The sequence below is a fragment of the Myotis myotis genome, unplaced genomic scaffold (genome assembly GCF_014108235.1).
Source record: "Myotis myotis isolate mMyoMyo1 unplaced genomic scaffold, mMyoMyo1.p scaffold_m19_p_5, whole genome shotgun sequence".
Classification (NCBI taxonomy): Eukaryota; Metazoa; Chordata; class Mammalia; order Chiroptera; family Vespertilionidae; genus Myotis; species Myotis myotis.
This window is the reverse complement of record NW_023416357.1, coordinates 93,741,345-93,763,382: the sequence shown is the minus strand read 5'-3', so window position 1 is coordinate 93,763,382 and position 22,038 is coordinate 93,741,345. Positions and strand designations below refer to the sequence as shown.

The 22,038-nt window shown below is 41.8% G+C and overlaps 1 protein-coding gene across 5 annotated transcripts in view; it reads right to left on the bottom strand.

Annotated features, from left to right (window-relative positions):
- The window catches only part of GSPT1 (G1 to S phase transition 1), a 45,895-nt gene extending 32,474 nt beyond the window's left edge, over positions 1-13,421 (bottom strand). For 2 of the 5 annotated variants that reach the window (XM_036309227.1, XM_036309228.1), the window contains exons 1-2: positions 12,244-12,501; positions 9,211-9,256 (exon numbers count right to left, since the gene is read on the bottom strand). In XM_036309227.1, coding sequence (XP_036165120.1) covers positions 9,211-9,256; positions 12,244-12,363 — 166 coding nt within the window. In that variant the 5' untranslated portion in view covers positions 12,364-12,501. Of the gene's footprint in view, positions 1-9,210; positions 9,257-12,243; positions 12,599-12,911 lie in introns of those variants that run through there. The other 3 variants (XM_036309225.1, XM_036309226.1, XM_036309229.1) reach the window with 2 other exon arrangements.
- Positions 13,422-22,038: the final 8,617 nt, after the last annotated feature.

Here is a 22,038-nt window from a genome sequence, read left to right as displayed (position 1 = left end):
TGGATGGAACATCTAACAGGATTAGGAAGAAAGAGTGAAAGGTTTAAGATGACCCCCCCAACCTATGTTACAGAAATGGGGGGGTGGGAGCAGAAATCATTTCAACTAGATTTAGAAGGGAACAGGAATTATACTTCAGACTTAATAGAGATTAACTTTTTTTCATTTTCCTATTTCAAAGCAAAGTTTGTGGGTAAGGAAAAAATATTCAATTTTGAGATGAAGCCAGGCAATGCTAAGTGAATAAAGTTCATATGCCACCCTAGAGATGGAAGAGGTAGCATGTAGTAGTAAAAGAGGCTAGAACTGAGCTGACTCCTGACTTTAAATCATGGCTTGTCACTAACAAGTTGTAAGATGCAATTATTTCATTGTAATTATGGAAATTACATGCCATCCACCTGACAGGATTATTGAACGGATTAAATGAAAAAACAAAACCAAACCTTTGTTTAGTGAGAAATAACTTCTGGCACCTATCAGATATTCAACAAATGACAGTCTTCATACCCTAACGTGTACTGAGTATCAACTAAATTTTGTCAGCATATACTGAGTATCTATTATGGCCACACAGGGATACCAAGCTCTCAGAAATCGATACAATGCTGGATGTGGGGGTACCACTAACTCCAACTAATGTGGTTTTTTTTTAAATTTACTTATTTATCTTTATTGTTGCAAGTATTACATTTGTTGTCCACTTTTCTCCCCATTAACCCCTTCCAGTCCGCTTCTGTCCCCGACCCCAGGCTTTCACCACACTATTTGTCTGTGTCCATGGGTTAATTAATATCTCCCCACCCACCCACCCTTCCCTGCCTTCTCTATGAGATTCCAGTCTGTTCCATGTCTCCATGTCTCTGGATCCAGTTTACTTTGTTCATTAGATTCCACATATGAGTGAGATCATGTGATACTTGTCTTTCTCTGACTGCTCTCACTTAGCATGATACTCTCTAGGTCCTTCCATGCTGTCTCAAAGGGTGAGATACTTCTTTTTTACTGCTGCATAGTATTCGATGGTATAAATGTACCATAGCTTTTTTTATCCATTCATCTACTGATAGGCACTTGGGCTATGTCCAGATCCTGGCTATTGTAAATTGTGCTGGTATGAACATAGGGGTACATACATTCTTTCTGATTGGTGTTTTGGGTTTCTTAGGGTATATTCCTAGATATGGGATCACTGGGTCAAATGGCAGTTCCATATTTAATTTTTTTAAGGATACTTCATACTGTTTTCCATAATGGCTAAACCAGTCTGCATTCCCACCAGTATACTAGGGTTCCCTTTTCTCCACATCCTTGCCAACACTTGTCATTTATTGATTTTTTGATGACAGCCATTCTGGCAGGTATGAGGTGATACCTCATTGTTATTTTAATTTGCATCTCTTGGATGATTAGTGACTTTGAGCATTTTTTCATGTCTATTGGTCTTCTCTTTGTGCACTTTGGAGAAGTGTGTATTTAGATCCTTTGCCCATTTTTTAATTGGATTGTCTTCCTTTTTTTAAGTGGAATGAGTTCCTTATATACTTTGGATATTAACCTCTTATCAGATGTATCATTGGCAAATATGTTTTCCCATGGAGTGGGCTCATTTTCATTTTGTTGATGGTTTCTTTTGCTGTGCAGCAGCTTATTTTGATATAGTCCTATTTATTTATTTTCTCCTTTGTTTCCTTTACCCTAGGAGATATATCAGCAAAAATACTGTTCCAAGAGAAGTCTGAAATTTTGCTGTCTATGGTTTCCTCTAGGATTTTTATGGTTTCACAACTTACATTTAAGTATTTTTGAGTTTATTCTTGGGTATGGTGTAAGTTGGTAGTCTAGTTTCATTTTTTTGCATGTACCTGTCCAATTTTCCCAACACCATTTATTGAAGAGACTATCTTTACTCCATTGTATGCTCTTGCCTCCTTTGTCAAATATTAATTTATATTAACTAATATTTTGGGTTTTTTGTTTTGTTTTGTTAATCCTCACCCAAGGATATTTTTTTCCATTGATTTTTAGAGAGAGTAGACGGGAGAAAGAGATAGTGATAGAGACAAACATTGATGTCAGATAGAAACATCGATTGGTTTTCTTCCTCATGCACACCAACCAGGGTAGGGATCGAACCTGCAACCCAGGTATGTGCCTTTGACCAGGAATCGAACCTTCGACCCTTTGATTCACAGGCTGACACTCTAACCCAGCCATGGGCAAACTACGGCACGCGGGCCGGATGCGGCCCGTTTGAAATGAATAAAACTAAAAAAAAAAAGACCGTACCCTTTTCTGTAATGATGTTTACTTTGAATTTATATTAGTTCACACAAACACTCCATCCATGCTTTTGTTCCGGCCCTCCGGTCCAGTTGAATAACCCACTGTGGCCCTCGAGTCAAAAAGTTTGCCCACCCCTGCTCTAACCACTGAGCAAAACCAGCCAGGGTTTTATTGAACTTTTTTGTGCTGTTTGCTCTCTCATTTAAATTCCCTCAAAAACCCTATGAAATACTATAATCACCACCATCTAACATACAGACATAACAGACTCAACTGGGCTTTTACAAGTTATACAAGTGCCTTTCCTCAAACAACCTCTGTTGAAAACCAGTCAATAAAAGTAAACTAAGCCCTAACCGGTTTAGCTCAGTGGATGGAGCGTCAGCCTGCGGACTCAAGGGTCCCAGGTTCGATTCCAGTCAAGGGCATGTACCTTGGTTGCGGGCACATCCCCAGTGGGGAGTGTTTCAGCTGATGGATGTTTCTCTCTCATCAATGTTTCTAACTCTCTAGCCCTCTCCCTTCCTCTCTGTAAAAAAATCAATAAAATATATTTTTTTTAAAGTAAACTAAGTTATGATGTACAAGTATTTTAAAACAGGAAAAAGATTGAGACAACTGTTATAGTGGGCTCCCCCTCCTCACCTAATAAGATAGCCCCCAAACTGTAAGTGAGCTTTTCAAAATGAAAAGTACATACACTGACCACCTAGTTCTAGAACCAACTCTTAGATTTACAAAAATACAGTATTTATACTTTACATACATAAAGCTGTAAAGTACTTCTTAGAACAGTGACATCAGTCATGAGACCACCTCCACATGGCTGCATAATGTAGCATAATACAAAAATCTGTTCCGTTTTATTTTCCAAAACATCCTACATTTATAATGTTTAAGTTTGTAAAGCTCACAGAGGCAGAGAGTCAAGTATCACAAGCAATGAAAATGCTTAATATACTGAAACTAATACAAAATAATACTGAATGTGAACTGTAATGGAAAAGAAAATAAACCCTAGCCCCGTGGTCAGCAAACTGCAGCTCTCGAACCACATGCGGCTCTTTGGCCCCTTGAGTGTGGCTCTTCCTAAGCCTTAGGAGTACCCTAATTAAGTTAATAACAATGTACCTTCCTATATAGTTTAAGTTTAAAAAATTTGGCTCTCAAAAGAAATTTCAATCGTTGTACTGTTGATATTTGGCTCTGTTGACTAATGAGTTTGCCGACCACTGCCCTAGCCAGTCTGGCTCAGTGGATAGAGCTTTCGGCCTGCAGACCTAAGGGATTCTGGTCAAGGGCATGTGCCTCAGTTGGAGGCTCCTCCCAGCCTAGGGCCCCTGGTTGGGGTGCATGCAGGAGGCAACTAGTCGATGTGTTTCTTCCACATCAATATTCCTCTCTGTCTTTCCTTCTTTCTAAAACTCAATGGAAAAATATCCTCGGGTGAGGATTGAAAAAAGAAAAGAAATGTTTAATTACAGGTAATGACGGTATTAAAGGGCTCAAAAGTAAGAAGTTGACCAGTTTCGTTCTGTTGGAAAAAAGCTTTCCATGTATTCAGATGATGGATCACATTTATAAACCTTAGCAACATTTGCCAACTGATGTTTTGGAACAATGAGCCAGAAAAATAACAGATATAGCAAAATGTTTTTTAAATGTAAACTTCTCAATATAGTTGTACCCAGTATTCACAAATGCACGAGCAACCTTCTCTTGTTAATTCTACTCTGGTCTTATTCATAATGCATATGACATCCAGATTTTACTGACTACTAAATGAGCAGGGGTGTAGAATTCTACTAAGCCCAAAGTCATTGTTCATGGTTAGCAAACAGATGACCACTCTAATTAGAGATTAACCTATCAGATCCTGCATGGTTCGTATCTGCTAGTGAAAGAGAAGTTAGTAAATCTCCTGAGGAATGAAATTATGGTTTCATATTTCCAGTGGTATCTCTATGTTCAGAAACACACCCTTATCAAATATTCAAAACAGGAACCATTCTAATTAAGTGGAAAAGTTATCTGAGTGTGGCAGGTTTTTTTGTTGTTTAATATATTTTTATTGATTTCAGAGAGGAATGGAGAGGGAGCGAGAGATAGAAACATCAATGATGAGAAAAATTGATCAGCTGCCTCCTGCACATACCACTCTATGGATAGAGCCTGCAACCTGGGAATCTGACTGGGACCCAACTGTGACCTTGTGGTTCATAGGTGAACGCTCAACCACTGAGCTATGCCGGCTGGGCTGAGTGTATCAGTTTTGAATAAAACTATCATACCCCAAATTGAAAAGAGAAACTAATACTACTGTTTATGATAAAGGAAGACTAATGAACTGGCTATTACTAATGAACTAGGTATATTATCACAAATTTTAAAACAAGAAGTGCAAAAATTTTAACAGAAGACAGTCAGTAGTTTAATACAGATGATAATCTGGATTTCTAAATAGTTAGTTAAAATCTGGTCATAGAGAAATAAACCAGCCAGACAAAAAAGGTCACATGTTGTACGATTACATTTATATAAATATTCAGAATATGTAAATCCATAAAGACAGAAAGGAGATTGGTGGTTGCCGGAAGCTGGGAGAAAAGGGAAAGTGGAGATTAACTATTTAATGGGTAGGAGTTTCCTTTTAGGGTGATAAAAATACTTTGGAGCTAGGTAGAGTGGTAATTATACAACACTATGACTAAATTGTTCACTTTAAAATGGTTAATATTGCCTGGCTGGTGTGGCTCAGTCCTATGAACCAGGAGGTCAAGGTTTGATTCCTGGCCAGGGCACAGGCCCAGTTGCAGGCTTGATCCCCAGTGGGAGGCATGCAGGAGGCAACCAATCAGTGATTCTCATGACTGATGTTTTATTCTCTCTCCTTCTCTCTCCTTTCCTCTCTGAAATCAATAACATATATATAAAAAAACAACCACCACAAAAACACAGGGAATTGGGGTCTGAAATGGAGTAATTCAATTTACATTATTTCTACTGGGAAGCAATGCTTCAGTTTTTAAACAGCTTTCTGGAACAAATTAAGTTCAAGAACCCAGGTTCCACTGTAAATTTCCTTAGAGCAAAACCATTTATTAAAAAAAAACAAATTAAAAAACCCAAATACATTGATAGCCCAGCCATGCTTCTTTAAAATCTATTGAAAACAAGTATAAAACTTTTAAGAAGCTTTGGTATGAATCACCAATTGACAGCTAAAAAAGAAATCTGAGACCTTAGAACAATCAAGAACCTTCAGCTGGTGAACAAATTCTTGCTTCCCAAAGATTTCTAAGAATTATGAGTAGAAATTCTAAATTAGCATGCCTCACAGATACACTAGTCAGAATTGCAGTAACCAAACCCACTGCTATTTAATGAGACAAGGAGTGTAAAAGATATCTGATACTCAACTGTAGCAAATTCCTAGCAAACTTAAAAAACTTAAGATATTCACGACACTTAGAAAATAGATCCTTAGTTTTATCATTAGGGTGACAAGACTGAAATTATTTACAACATAAGGCAATCTGTGAACAATTATTATTTGCAGCTTTGAAAGCCCTCTGAACCCTCTGTATGGCCCTCTTACCATGTTGTGTCTTCCATTAGAGTAAATCTGATCTCTTTCTAGACTCCTTGAGAACAATTTATTCATCTTGGTGCTGTCATTTCAAGTGCCTAGAACAGCATCCTGCATTCTGCAGGCAGTTCATTAATTGTTATACATACATCTGAGCAAAACCAGATTCACATCTCAAAAATTTCCATTCTAATACTGCTAACTCACCCCGCGCCCATAAGGTTATCCAGTCTCATTTTTTCTTTCTCTTCAACCAGAAAAACAATACTATTTCAACACTAAGACATTTCCTCCCGAGCAAACAAAAGCAAGCAAAACCACGCTTAAAATCTGTCCTCTATAATATCTCCCTAACTTGCCCTGATAAACTTTAATTGCTGCCCTTTCATGCAATACAATTCAGAAAAGGTGAAAAATAAAGGACAAAAGAATGCAAAAAGCTGTGTACTCACTGCACTAAATAAAACTTGTTCCAAAGACAGTTTATTCTCAATCAAAATTTCTAACAGTTTAAACAACTGCTCAATATGGCACAGCACTTGTTCCCTAAATCCTCCTGCTCAAGTCATTCAAGCATGTAAAATCATGAAACAAGGGCCCAAATTCAATAATCTAATAATCAGTAAGTCAAGATTGGGGGGAGCGGGGGAGGAGAGATAGCGCTGCCTGTGCTATGCAGTGGTTACAGCCTCGGCCCTAGCCACTAATGGTTTGAGGATTCAATTCCCGGTCAAGTGCAGGTACCTGAGCTACAGGTTAGATCCCTGCCCATGCAGGAGGCAACCAATTAATGTCTGTCTGTCTCTCTCTCTCCTTTCCACTCTCTCTTAAAAAAAAAAAATCAAAAGAAAAAATATCCTCAGGTCAAGATTAATAAATACACACACACACACACACACACGACACTCTAGGAGCAATAGTTTCCCCTGATCTCCTCTGTCCACTCTATTCCATTTACTGTCCCAAAGAAGCCTGAAAAATCCAGTATATTAGAATTGTTATTGTAGGCATTTCAGTCTTAGGGGAAAAAGAAAACAAATCTAAAGCCAAGAACCTTATTTATCTAAACTTATCTATCAGTCAACAGGTAATCCTATATAATAAAGAGCTAATATGCAAATGGTCATCACGCCCTCATGATGTAAAGACACTCAACACTGGGGAGAGAGAACTGGGGACCAGCCAGGCACAAATGAGCTCGCAAGAGAGGAATGGGGACTAGCCAGGCTGAGGCCTGGGAGAGGGACAAGCCGCCTGTCTCACGGTCCCGGGCGCCAGTGGCTGCACCTGCGGCCTGCAAGAGGGACAAGCCGCCTGCCCCACGGTCCCAGGCACCTGCGGCTACAGCCCCGGCAAAGCCACCTATCCACGGTCCCCTGCAGCTGCAGCCAGCCCGGGTCCCGGGTGCCTGCCGCCAGCCAGAGGGAGGGAAGCCCGGGTCCTGGGTGTGGGGCAATCAGGCAGGCAGGCAGGCAGGTGAGTGGTTAGGAGCCAGCGGTCTCGGGTTGTGAGAAGCAGTCGGACATCTTCTGAGGGGTCCTGGATTGGAGGATGCAGGCAGGTCTGAGGGGACCCCCACCCCATGCACGAATTTCATGCACCAGGCCTCTAGTGTTTAATAATAATAAAGTTTAAGAGTTCTTCTGGAGGAAACAAGCATTAGCAGTTTGATTCTGTATCTTCTCTACTCTGGGGCTCCAAAGACATTCTTTGAGACTATTGAATGATTAACAAGCATCCACCAAGTAACAAGCCTTCTAGTGAAGGTGGATGACACTTCGTTGCATAACTTGGTGAATATACTAAAAACAACTGAACAGTACATTTTTAAAAGGTGAATTTCATGTTATATTAATATCTCAATCATTAAAAAAAAAAAATCCCTTCCCCCCCATACAGGCATTCAGTAAAAACCAAGCACTACAAAACAAATATTTCTTTTTAAAATTCAAGTTCCACAATATAATGTGCTACATTTTGGAGACAGATCTTCCTCTGAGGACTGCTGGTTTTATTCTATACTTATTTTTTTAATGGCAGAGTTTTGAGAAATGTTGAGGGTGGAACAGTGGAAAGAGCATTCATTACACATTACTTTAGAAGCCAGGGCTGCTCTTAAATCCAAGTGCTATAGTCTGAATATTTGTGCCCCACCTCTACCCCCCAAATTCTTAAGTTGAAATCCTAACACCTGAAGTGATAGTATTGGGTGGGGCCTTTGGAGGGCCCTACATCATGAGAGTGGAGCCCTCATGAATGGGATTAGTGTCTTTACAAAGAGCTCTCTTGCCCCTGCTGCCATAAGAGGACATAAGAAGTCAACAGTCTAGAAGAGGGCCCTTGCCCAACCAGGCTGGCACCCTGATCACTGACTTCCAGCCTCCAGGACTGTGAGAAATAAATGTCTGTTTTTTATCAGCTGTAGTATTTTGTTATAGCAGCCCAAATGGACTAAGACACCAAGTAACTAACCCTGATTAGCACTGCTAAACCTATTTTTCATTTACTGAAGAAAAAAAAAAACTGAACTAGGTGCAAACTGGAACTTAAAGTACATTCTACCATAGAAAATGTTTGTTCTGGTATATATAACCCTTGTCTTCATATTTTCATTCATTTTAGCACCTCTACTTTGAAGAGCAATTACTTAGCCAATTTACTTGGCTCTGTACAGAGTATTGAACTAAAATGAATTACACCTAAATGGGTTCTACTTAGTCATGTCTTTGGAACCCTATATTAAATTTTCAAAGAGATCCTAGGTCAACACTGAAACCTAAGCTGGGATGGCTGGAAACAGGTATAACCAGCAGCCTTCTAGGGGAAGGTGGATGACACTGTACAAAAGCATCTTCCTCTACTGATTGCTCAAGGTGCCCCTATAAAATTTTTTAAAAAAGAAATTAGCCTGTTTTCAGGATAAATGACATATTCATCCTAGACAAAAATTTTAAAAGTCATTCATCCTAGTGCTCTATCTCTAGATTCCTTCAAGTGCTCTCTGGTATCTAGTTTAAATACACACACACACAGCAAATTTCAGCTATGGCTTAACAACAAAAGAAACATGTTAGCCCTACTGTCTATGTCCTCACTATAAAAAAAAATTGCAAACTTTATGATTCCTCCTTTGTAAACTCAATCTAAGTGCTGTTTCCATTTTTCCCCCTATTGCTTCCAAGCATAGTTTTCTGCTCTGATGGTATTTTATGGACTTAAGTGGGCTTGGAACATGCAATCCAACAGTCCCACAGAACTCAGGACCTCAATTTAGAAAATCCATTCTTTTTCAAATAGATATCCTACAAAGGATAATTTTTAAAAACATAACTCACATTTTGTAGAAGCAGCTGGTAAAGTCTGTAACATCAAAATAAGTCTCTGATAAAAAAGAAAAAGTTGACCATAATGTAGGGACTTTCCTTACAACCACTTCCCTACACATTTTTACATCTCTAACTCCCAGTAGGTCACAGAGAAAAAGAATTAAGAGTAAAACTACAAATTAGCAACTATCAGGAAGAGGAAAGTTCTCCTGGGTAAGAGTTAATGCCTAACCCAGAACTCATTGTTCAGTATGAGTTTTGATACATATAAGAAGGGACATGAGCCCTAGCCGCCTTGGATCAGTGAATAGAGCATTAGTCTGCAGACTGAAGAATCCCAGGTTCGATTCCGGTCAAGGGCACATGCCTGGGTTGCGGGCTCGATCCCCAGTCATGGGGCGTGCAGGAGGCAGCTGATCAGTGATTCTCTCTCATCACTGATGTTTCTCTCTCTCATTCTCCCTTCCTCTCTGAAATCAATAAAGAAATATATTTAAAAAAAATAAAAAGAAGGAACATGATACCTAAAATGCTGGTTCCAGGACTGTAGGATTAATCATTTAAAAAGCATAGAATATAAGGGAAATATCAACCATACTGCTTTAGTATTTTAATTTTGATGTTGATAACACTATAACAAAGATGACTTCTTTTTCTTATTAGTATTTTATCTTGAGGACACAATATCTGGATTTATGTCTTATTCTTTAGGTATTTTGTATATCACGAAGATCTGTACTATTCTAGGGAGTGATAGCTTAGGAGTGAAGATGTTTTGAACTTATTCGTGTTTAGAGGGTATCTGAAATTAAACCAAGCAGATCCATCTACTCAGACCCTAACCATTGCCCAAAAGTAAATTGCTTGAAGAAATCAGTTCCCAACGATTATAGGTGGAGAGTTTTTGATGTCCATATTCAAGTGTAGATCAAAGAAGCTCAAATACAAGGATTGTGGACTGACTGAAATGACAACTGGATTGAGCAAAAAAGGGATGAAGACGATTAAGACTCAAACTCAGGATAAACTAAGGCAATGGAAGGACTCAGACAGAACATGTAAAATTCCTTAAATAAAAATTTATTAGCTTAAAAAAAAAAAAGTTAATGCCTAGTCCGCCTAGTCATTCAACAACTGACCACTATTCCAGACCACTGCTCTAAGGATAGCTGTCCCTGATGACTGATGGCTGTCCCTGAATGGCTAATAGGTATAGCTAGGCTGGAAATAGGTCTAGCTATAGTGGTGCTGATGGCTCCAGAGTAAGGAGGGAGGACCAAAAAAGAAAATGTCTGGATAAAAGGGATCTGTATGATAAAGCACTGGAAATAAGCACTTTTAGGAGCTGTTAAGTAGATTAGTTTAAGTAGCCAAAATGGCTTGATATAAGCAAAGAAATAAAAGCTAAGTAAGCTTCATTGTTCAAAGGGAAAACATCAAACAACCACACAAGCAAAAGAAATACCCATCAATAAAACAACCAAATCCAAACTGTGCTCACATATATGTACATACTTGCAAAAGTATTTCTCCAAAGTCTCTCTTTGCCTCTAGAGAGAAAATTGTAGCAAAAATTTCTGAAGAAACTAAACTTTTATGGTGTCCACTTATCTAAGAAGTACTATAATATAGAACTTTAAAGAGAAATCAACCATCTGCTCTCACAAATTGCTGGGAATAACTACGATCCAGTTCCATACCCTCACTAGAATGCAAGGACATTCAGCCCTTCCCTTTTTCTCTTTAAGCTAATACTGACAGTTCCTAAAATAAGCAACTTTTATTTATGTATGTATTTATTTATTTATTTAATCCTCACCTGAGGACATTTTTTCCTTTGCTTTTCAGAGAGTGGAAGGGAGGGAGGGATGGTGCGAGAGAAACCTTGGCCGGGAACCAAACCCACGATCCTGGGCGGACAGATGTTCTAACCAGATAGCAACACCGGCCAGGACAATAAGCAACTTTTACGTAAGGAGAATACTTAAGTGCACTCATTTGATATTCCTACAAAATCAGTACCTGAAAGCATGCTATTACTGAAGCAGCCCCTAAATACAGGCAGATTTTTAAAGACCGAACTTAACTTGAAACCACTGAAAGTTTGTCTACTACCTAAGGTCAGAACCGCACATGGCTACTATTAAGTTATAACAAATGCTCGTGTCTGAATAGACTAGTTAACTGACACATAACATAAAAAAAGTGACTTATACCCAACAACCTGAGTGAGGTAAACGATTTTGACACACTGAAAATTCCAAGCCTGTCACTGACGGAGGAAAGTCCAAGTCCCACTTAAGAAAGGGAGCACACAAATTAATGTGATTTCCTACCCATGTCACATGAGGTGCTCTACCTTTGTGACATTTTGTGAACTTTACAAGCTTACAAAATGCGAAGGGTGAAAAAGATCTTTGTATTGATAGCCAACAGTTTCTGTCGGATCACAAGACTGCAATGCATCTTGGGATTCCTTTAGACCGGTCGGTGCCACAGATATTTAACACGTAATTACAGTTTCAATAATAGAAGTTGCAGCAAGAGACGCTCTCTCCTAGGCCTCAGGGTGAAGAGAAAACTCGATTCGTCCTCCCCAACTCCTCGGACCTTTCAACGCCCACCTACAGACTCGGGATTCCATCTGTCCGCACTTCTAGGCCTCGTGTTACTGCCCTGCCGCCGCCCCCTCTCCGTTCCATACGGTTCCCGGCTTAAGTGGGGAACTGGGGCCCGGGGCCCGGCCCCAAGCCCGACCGTGTCCCCAGCGCGCTTCTCCCGCCCCGCCCGGCCCTCCGCCGCGGCCACCCATGAGGCCGACTCCCCGGCCCCGGGCCGCCCCACCCAAGACTGCCGGCGCCCGACACCGCTGTCAGCGCCCCACGTGCTGCCGGGCCCCAAGTCCCCCGGCACTGCGAGGCGCACCGCCTCACCCCAGCCCACCCCAGTCCATGTGGGCCCAGGCCCCCAGGCCGCTGCTCCCGCCCTCGCAGCCCGGCTTCCTCCCGCGTCTCGGGGCTGCCCCGAGTCCCGACCCTTTACCCGAAGAGCCTCCCGCGCCGCTGCCGGTTCCGTGGTTGTTGGCCGAGGCGCCGGCTGAGGGTGGCGGCGGCTGGGCCAGGCCCCGCAGGAAGGACGGCACGAACTCGGCGGCGTGGACATTGGGCACGAAGGGTTTGGCGTTGACGTTGAGTTGCCGGCTGAAGGCCGCACTGAGGGGTTCACGCTGGGCCTCGCCCGCCGCCGCCGCCAAAGGGCCGCCAGGGCCACTGCATGAGCCCGGCCCGGGGGCTTCCATGTCCGCCTGGTCCCAGCAGTCGGGCGCCGAGTCGCAGCTGCTGCTGCCGCTGCTGCTCCCGCCGCCGCCGACGCCGCCGCCACCACTGCCCGGATCCATGATCGGGGGGGCCGTGTGTGTGGTGAAGAGAGGGCGGGAAATGGAGGCGGGGGCGACCGGCCGGGAACGAGCAGGCCGCGCTGACCCCGGGAATCGGCGAGGCAGAAGGGCCGAGGGCTAGCAACACAAACTCCGGCGGCGTCGCGGCAGCGGCTCCAGTCCCGTCTCCGCACTCGCGACGACGGCGGCGGCGGCGGCTCAATCCTCCTCGTGTAAGCGAGCGGATCTCCTCCCACCCAACCCCAACCACCTCCGACAGCCTCAGCGCCAACCCCACGCCCGGCACGGGTTGACCCCTCGCCGCCACCCGTACCTTCGCCTTGGTAGTTCCCGGCCCTGTGCGTTCCCGCTTCCGGCTATGAAGCGCAGCGAAGACGGGACTACGAGTTCCGGCAGCGTCCGCGCGACCCCTCTGCGGTTTTCCCGGAGGCTGACGGGAGTCGAAGTTCTGGGGTCCGGAGCAACCGGAAGCGGCTCGGGCTCCCGGCAGGCAGCGCGAGGAAGCTGCGATCTGGTGGCGGCTCAGCAACCCCACCTGTCACGGCGTGGGGGCAGGGGTCACCGAGGCGAGTCCTGGCGCGGCTTGGCGAGTGTCTCAGCCTGCACGGCGGTCCACGCGTCCTGTGAGGCACAGGACGCGGGGGAAAGCTCTCAGCTCCTGGAAATTCCTTCTTTTTCACCGCCTTCTGTGCCTCTCTGAATCCCTACCTGTTCTCTTTCTTTCCCCCTTCCTTCTCCCCTCCCCCAGCCAGATTTTTTCCTGCATTTCAAAGCTGACGCAGAGCGCGTTTCATTTTATGTATTCATTTGGTGGAAGAGGCTGTAAAACCGTGAGACATTACAACTTAAACTGTGATGTGGCTCGTAAAGCGCTCGGGCCCAGGCTCTGCCCCGGCAGAGGATATTATTAACTGGAAAGTTTCAATGACTCACTGTTGGACTAGTCATTTAAATCCTTCACCCAAACTTTTCCATCCCCTCCTCCTCCGGCCAAGGGCTTTGCAAATTAAACGGAGGATTGCCGCATTCCTTGGTGTAGCCAACTGTACCCAACTAATAGGGTTATTTTGGTACATCCAGCTTCTTCTGTGCACCATTAGTTCCATTAACGTGGTTTTATTTTGAATGGTCGGATTCGCTCAAGTTTACCCTCTTGGTACTTTGTTGACTGCATCTCACGCTGACAGGTTGCGTTTAGATAAGCATGTGAAAAGAAAAAAACAAAAGATAAATACTTCGACACAACTGTATGAAGTAGGAAAATAACTCTGAGGACCCGTTAAGTTTTCCTGTAATTCATCCATGTCCAAGCAGAGAAGAACATATTGCTGATATTTTTCTGCAAGGAGTCTAGACAAAGTGCTCCTAATCTACTATTTAAAGAATAAAGGCACGGATACACAGAGACTAGGTATTTCTTAACCTTATCTAGATCTAGATATGAGTGTTAAACGCGTGTAAAGACAAAAGAAAACTCAGCTTACATACAGAAGGCCTAGAGGCATATGAAAAAATGCTCAAAGTCACTCATCATCTGAGGGATACAAATCAAAATGCCAGTGAGGTATCACCTCACACCTCTCAGAATGGCTATCAACAAATCAGCAAACAAGTGCTGGTGAGGATGTGGGGAAAAGGAACTCTAGTGCACTGCTGGTGGGGATGCAGACTGGGCAGCTTCTGTGGAAAACAGTATGGAGTTTCCTCAAAAAAATTAAAAATGGAATTCCAGTTTGACCCAGTGATCCCACTTCTAGGAATATATCCTAAGAAATTGGAAACACCTATTAGAAAGAATGTATGTACCCCTATGTTTATAGCAGCACAATTTACAATAGCTAAGATTTGGAAATAGCCCAAGTGCCCATCAGCAGATGAGTGGATAAAAAATAACTTTGAGCCCTAGCCGGCGTGGCTCAGTAGATAGAGCATCAGCCTGCGGACTGAAGGGTCCCAGGTTCGAGTCCGGCCAAGGGCACATGCCTGGGTTGCAGACTCAATCCCCAGCAGGGGTTATGCAGGAGGCAGCTGATCAATGATTCTCTCTCATCATTGATGTTTCTATCTCTCTCTCCTTCTCCCTTCCTCTCTGAAATCAGTAAAGAAATATATCTTAAAAAAATTTAAAAAAAATAACTTTGGTACATTTACACAATGGAATACTATGCAGGTGTAAAAAGAAAGAACTCTTACCATTTGCAACAACATGGCTGGACCTGGATGGTATTATGCTAAGCAAAATAAGCCGTCAGAGAAAGATAAGTATCATATGATCTCACTCATGTGGAATCTAATGAGCAAAATAAACTGATGTACAAAATAGATCCAGAGACACAGAAACATGGAACAGACTGAGGAACCTCAGAGGAAAGGGGGGTGGGGGTGGAAGGAAGAGATCACCCAAAGAACTTGTATGCATATATGCATAATCCGTGGACACAGACAGTAGGGTGGTGAAGCCCTGGGGTGGGGGGTGCAGGGTGGGCTAGTAGAGGTCAGTGGGAGGGAAGGGAGACATATGTAATACTTGCAACAATAAAGATTTTATTTTTTAAAAAAGAACTCACCTTAATGAGACAGGTCAAAAACAAAGCTGTCAGTTACCTTTCAAAACAAGTTCTACATTAATGTGGTTTGAAATTGTGTTTAATGTTAAACTAGCAAATTTCCTGTGTGCTTTTTTTCTTTAACCCATAACATTTGGAAAATGTAAAGAAACCAGATACCTCCATTATAACAAGTTTCTTGTCAGGTCTGTGGTCCATGCTCCCTTAAATCTTTTGGACGCTTCCCCCGCCTGCCCCCCCCCCAAAAAATAATGTATTCCTCTGATTAATACAAAGTTCTGGTTACAACCTAATATAGTTCTCTGAAGACCCAATTGTATGCTTCTTAAAAGTGTCCCATTTTAAAGTCGGTATTAATTGATTGCCCTCAGATTTACAGAGAACCTACATAGGAGACCTGCATTGCTATTGATTGATAAATATTTTTATCTTATATTCCCAAGAAGAAAATACAATATGTGTGAAATAAAGTGCCTTCTCACTCAAGATTTGCACTCCCCGACCTGTTCCTAAGAAATTGTCAATACAAGCAGATGACTCAAAGAGTGAACTACTCTGTCCTCCCACCACCTTGTCATTGGATACCACACTTCAAGATGCGTCACCCATAGGATGATCGCTCCGATGGGTCGATTCTTCACATTTAATTAAATTAAAGTTTCTTTGTACCTTGTGCTTTTCCCAGGGACAAAGACAGAAACTGCTAAGACTGCAGCTTAGACAAGCAGTTGATGTCATTAACTTGCATATCCCTGAATAGGATAATTATGGATATTCAGGAAAGAATCCACTCCATTGGTTTTCAAAAGCCTTGACCAGCCAGGGTTGAGGCACTGCTTCAGCCAGACAGGGAGGAGCTCTTCTTAATAATTACCGTTGAGCTAAGACTGAGCAACTGAGGTCAGGGTCTTTTCTTCATCTTTTTATTCCCAATGCCGAGGAGAGTGGCATTGAAGCTTAATAAATGTTTAATGAATGAATTTTGGGTAAAGCAATAGGGAGTTTGGGATGGTACTGCCTTTTTAAAAAATCTCATTTAGGGCTGTTGAGACACAGGACTATCAACTTTAAGTTTTTCCGAGGACATTATGCTATTCTTTGTGACACACAGGGTGAGCTTAACAACAGCTGTTCTTCATGAAGCTATGCTCAGTTCAAGGTCTGAGCCATTTCACAACAGATAATTCCCACCTTCCGTCGCACATTTCCACCTGCTGGCATTCCTAATGGTCTCTCACTTTTGTTCTCTGCTGTCTTCTTATCCTTCATTAGTTATTCTGCCTTTAAACTGAATTTGTCCGTTTTAGCCAACTACACAGTACTTTCTTATGTTCTTTTCAATCTAAGAGTTTGTCTTTCATGCTTCCCACCATGAGGATGCTAAGAAAACTCACACCTCTCCCAGGGTTTTAGTGGGTGAAAACACAAACGGACACTGATGTAGCCATCCCATTCCTGGAAATGTTTCTACAGAAATATGAGCACAACTGTGAAAATCTATTCTTTCCAGCATTTCTGCAATAGCTCCAAACTGGAAACAACCTAAATTTCACCAGCATGGAAATGGTTAAATAAGTGATATTATATCAATATTATGGAATAATATGTAGCTATCAAAAAGAGTAAAGTAGCCTGGCCTGTGTGGCTTAGTGGTTGAGCATCGACCTAAGAACCAGGAGGTAAGGGTTGATTCCCGGTTAGGGCACATGCCTGGGTTGTGGGCTCGGTCCCCTGTAGGATACGTGCAGGAGGCAGCTGATCCATGATTCTCTCTCATCATTGATGTTTCTCTCTCTCTCCCTCTCCCTTCCTCTCTGAGACCAATAAAAACATATATTTTAAAAGCATAAAGTAAATTAGGTGCCAACATGGAAATTCATTTTTAATATACGGTAAAGTCAGAGAAAAGCACAATATCTACTAGTGTGTGTAGAATATATAGTGGATCAATGCATCTAATACAATCCAATTTCTTTAAAAGTACCTATTTTTTTCCTCTCCCTGGTATATTCTTTTCCTGCATCGTCAACTCTCTAGGTCCTTGTTATCATTCAGCTCAAATGTTGTGTCTTTATCTCAGAGGTCTCCCCTGGTCACCCTGCCCTCCACCAACCCACATCACTCTGCCCTCTTACCCTGTCTTATTTTTTCACAGCAGTTACCATGATCTGAAGTTATTCATTCCCATGTTTACTACCAATCTCCTGCAACTAGAAAATTAATTCCCTTAGTCTGTTTTATTCGCTATTATCTTCCCGTCATCTACAACATTGCAATTGGATAAAGTGTTCAGTAAACATTTGGGAGAGAAAGAAACATGTATCTCTTTGTATGTTCTAAAACTTTAAAAAGTGTGAACAGTTACTACGTATTGAATATTTAATTGGAAGGTATACATGTGAAGTGGGATTGGATATGGAGAGGAAAACAGCTGGGAGAAGAAATTGAAATTTTTTACTATATTTTTATGGTTGAATTTTTCTACAATAAGAAAATTGCTTAAAATTTCTTTTATTGAGATGAAATTCACATAATATAAAATTAACCACTTTAAATTGAACAGTGGGATTTAGTGCATTCACAATATTGTGTAACCACATGCTCTCCATTCTCTTCTTCTCCCTGCCTCTGTTAACCACTTTTCTATCTCTAAAATTTACCTTTTCTGGTTATTTCATATAAATGGAATTGTATAATATATAACCTTTTGTGTCTGACTTTTTTCACTTAGCATAATATTTTCAGACCTCATCCATGTTGTAGCAGGTATATCAGTGCTTCATTTCTTTTCTATGGCCAAATCATATTCCACTGTGTTGATAACTAATTCTTGTTTATTCATCCATGGATGAGCAAGTTGGTTTTATAGCTTAAAGACATTAAAGGTAATAGAAAAGTTAAACAGATGAAATTCTAGTAAGGTGTAGAGTCTGCTCACCTGTATTGTAGCAATGTTAACTTTCTGGTTTTGTTGTTGTTACTATAGATATGTAAGATGTTACCATTGAGAGAAGCTGGGTGATGGATACATAGGATCTCTCATAATAGTTTTGGAATTTTTTATGTCTAAAATTATTTCAAAATAAACAGTTAAAAGGTTAAAAATTCCAATATTAATGAAAAGCCATGTTTTTTGAAGTCTTACAGCCCACTAATAATTATACAGACTTTAGCCTTGGTTCCCGTCTTTGCTAAAGGTTTTTTTCTGCCTTCCTTAAATAAATTTGTTTGGACTAGGGGTAGCACTGGGGAAGGTTTGTTGTTGGGTTTTTTTACCTTTGAGAATTTTATAAATATAGAATAGTACAAAGAATCACAAATACTCACATACCTACATAGAATCCCAAGACTGTCCATTGTTAACATCACATCATCTTGTTTCATGTTTTAAGATCAGAAATAAAGCAATTCCAATACGTGTTGCTTCTTTTACCACCATCCCATTGCCATTCTACCCCCTCAAAAATGGCAACCACTATCATACTAGTATATTTAATGTGATCCATCTAATCTATTTAAAAACATATTTACACCTCAGCCAGAGTGACTCAGTTGGTTAAGTGTTGTACAGTGCACCGAAAAGTTGCTGGCTTGATTCCCAGTCAGAGCACCTGCCCAGGTTGCGTGTTCTGTCCTCCATCAGGGTGTGTACAGGAGGCAACTGGTCAATGTTTCTCTTTTTATAAAAAATATATTTTTATTGAATTTAGAGAGGAAAGAGCGGGAGAAAGAGATAGAAACATCAATGATGAGAGAGAATCATTGATTGGCTGCCTCCTGCAGGCCCCACACTGGGGACTGAGCCCGTAACCCTGGCATGTGCCCTGACCGGGAATCAAACCGTAATTTCCTGGTTCATAGGTTGACGCTCAACCACTGAGCCATACAGCCAGGCATTTAACCTCTCAGAGTACAGTACTTCCATCTATGTTTTTACCTCTTTTTTATTTACCCATTTCCCTACTGATAGGCCTTTTGGTTATTTCCAAAATTTTGTTATACCAACAGTACTTGTACAAGTGTCAGGATACTTTCAAAAGCAAGTTACAGAAATTACCATTCAAATTGGATATACCTATAAGAAATGTTTTATCTACATCACTATAAGTCCTAAGGTAGGACTGACTTCTGAGACCGTTGGTTCAGGAGCTTCATGACATCATCAAGGATCCACAGCTTTCTACCTGTCAGCTGCCCTGGCTGTCAGCTTTATTCTCAGGCTGGTCCTAAGAGGCTGCAGAGTTCCAGATGAAAGCCAACATTCCAGATGTTGGGTCCAGAGAACCAAGAGAGAACATCTCATCCTGCAGTTCTCTTCTAAGAATGAGAAGCTCTTCCGTGGTATCTCCTCCCGTGTTGTTGGCCTGAATTGGGTCACATACCCATTCTTTTTTTTTTCAATATATTTTTATTGATTTTTTACAGAGAGGAAGGGAGAGAGATAGAGAGTTAGAAACATCGATGAGAGAGAAACATCGATCAGCTGCCTCCTGCACACTCCCCACTGGGGATGTGCCCGCAACCAAGGTACATGCCTTTGACCGGAATCGAACCCGGAACCCTTGAGTCCACAGGCCGATGCTCTATCCACTGAGCCAAACCGGTTAGGGCCACATACCCATTCTTGAAAATGGGATCCTTCTTTTTATTGTGGTAAAATATGCATAAGACTTACCATTTTAATAATTTTTTTTAAAAATCCTCACCCGAGGATATTTTTCCCATTGATTTTCAGAGTGGAAGGGAGGGCGGAGGTGAGGAGAGCGAGAGAAACATAGATGTGAGAGAGGCACATTGATTAGTTGCCTCCTGTACGCATCCTGACTGGAGCTGGGGAGCAAACCTGCAAGCCAGGTACTAGTACATGCCCTGACTGGGAATCGAACCTAACACCCTTCGATCCTCAGGCCAACACTCTAACCACTGAGCAACCGGCCAAGGTTTAATTATTTTTTTTAAATATATTTCTTTATTGATTTAAGAGAGGAAGGGAGAGGGAGGAAGAGATAGAAACATCAATGATGAGAGAGAATCAGTGATTGACTGCCTTCTGCACAGCCTCTACTGGGGCTCAAGCCTGCAATCCAGGCATGTGCCCTTTGCTGGAATTGAATCCGGTACTTTTCAGTCCACAGGCCAACGCTCTATCCACTGAGCTAAACCGGCTAGGGCGGTTTAATTATTTTTTAAGTGTGCAATTCAGTGGCATTAAGTACATCCACATTATTGTGTAACCATCACCACATCCATCTCCAGAACTTTTTCATCTTTCCAACCATAAACTCTGTACCCATTAAACAATGACTTCCCACTCTCCTCTCCCCCAATCCGTAGAAACCACCAGTTTACTTTCTGTTTTATGACTTTGACTACTCTGGGTGCTTCATATACCTGGAATCCCGTGGTGACAAAGACTGTATTTCACTTAGCATATTGTCCTCAAGATTCATCCATGTTGTAGCATATGTCAGAATTTCCTTCTTTTTAAGATTGGATAATATTCCATTGTCTATATATACTACATTTCTGTTGTCTGACTGATGGGTTGCTTCTACCTTTAGGCTATTATGAATTATGCTGTTATGAAAACGAGTGTACAAATATCTGCTCAAGTCCCTGATTGCAATTATTTTAGATATATACCTAGTAGTAGAATTGTTGACTCATATAGTAATTCTATGTTTAATTTTTTGAGGAACTGTTATATTATTTTCCATAGTGGCTGTACCACCTTTCCCCCATGAATTGGAGATGTTTCCATGAGTAAATCTTTGTCACTTTACAGGTCTCATTCTCTCAGACCACCCATCTGGAGGAAGTGCTTAGCCAATGTAATCCTGGGTGCCCACTGTGACTAAAATCCAGGTTTATTGATCGCTGACTGATGGGTTTCCCTGTAAATAAATGGGTTTGTCTCCCAGAAGTATAGGGGAACCACCAGGACCACCCTCAGAGCGGCTTCTTTCCTCTGCCAGCTCCCTCTGTTAGCACAGCTTAGCCATTAACAGTTGTCTAAATATCGCAGGCCCCAGGATCCATTGGCTTATTGATTTACATTTGAATTAGCTGTCTCTTTGTAATGATTATCTCATTACATCCCTTTGTGAATGTAAAAGACCCATATAGAGAGCACAGAGGAAGTCTGATAATAATCAGATGACTCAGATGGAAAGTTGATTCATCCTGTAGAAACCAGGGTTCATTATTCCTGAGCTATTAACATATTGCTCATTATGCTTTACACCTAAGAACTTGGCACATTTCTACAGACCACTTGATGGGGAAGGTGGGCAGAGGAAAACTCCAACTAGGTTCAGTAGTGTTACGCTGCATCACTAGCCTATTAAATAATGTATAGATTATACAAATATCCTAGCTAATAATAGACAAACATGGTAATTGACCATACCTTCACTATGCCTCCCATTGGCTAATCAGCAAGATATGCAAATTAACCTCCAACAAAGATGGCGGCTAATTTGCATACTGCAGGCAGGGCGGGGCAGCACGAGCCACCAGCGCGAGCTGCCATCCAGGCCACCGTGGGCTACCCAAGAAGCCGCCTGCCTGCCTGCCGCCCGCCATCGGATCCAGTCCCAGGCTGCAGGCAGGCTGGCCCCGGAAGCCCCAGAAGCCGCCAGATATGGCAGCAACTCTATCAGTAAGCAGTCTGAAAGTCAGTGGCATAAATGCACCAATTAAAAGACAGATTATGATGGTGAATCAAAAACAAAACCCACTTTAAATATAAAGACACATATAGATTAAAAGTAAATGAATTAAGCTGCAGCCTGTTTTGCTCAGTGGATAGAGCATTAGCCCATGGACTGAAGGGTCCCAGGTTCGATTCCAGTCAAGGGCATGTACCTCAGT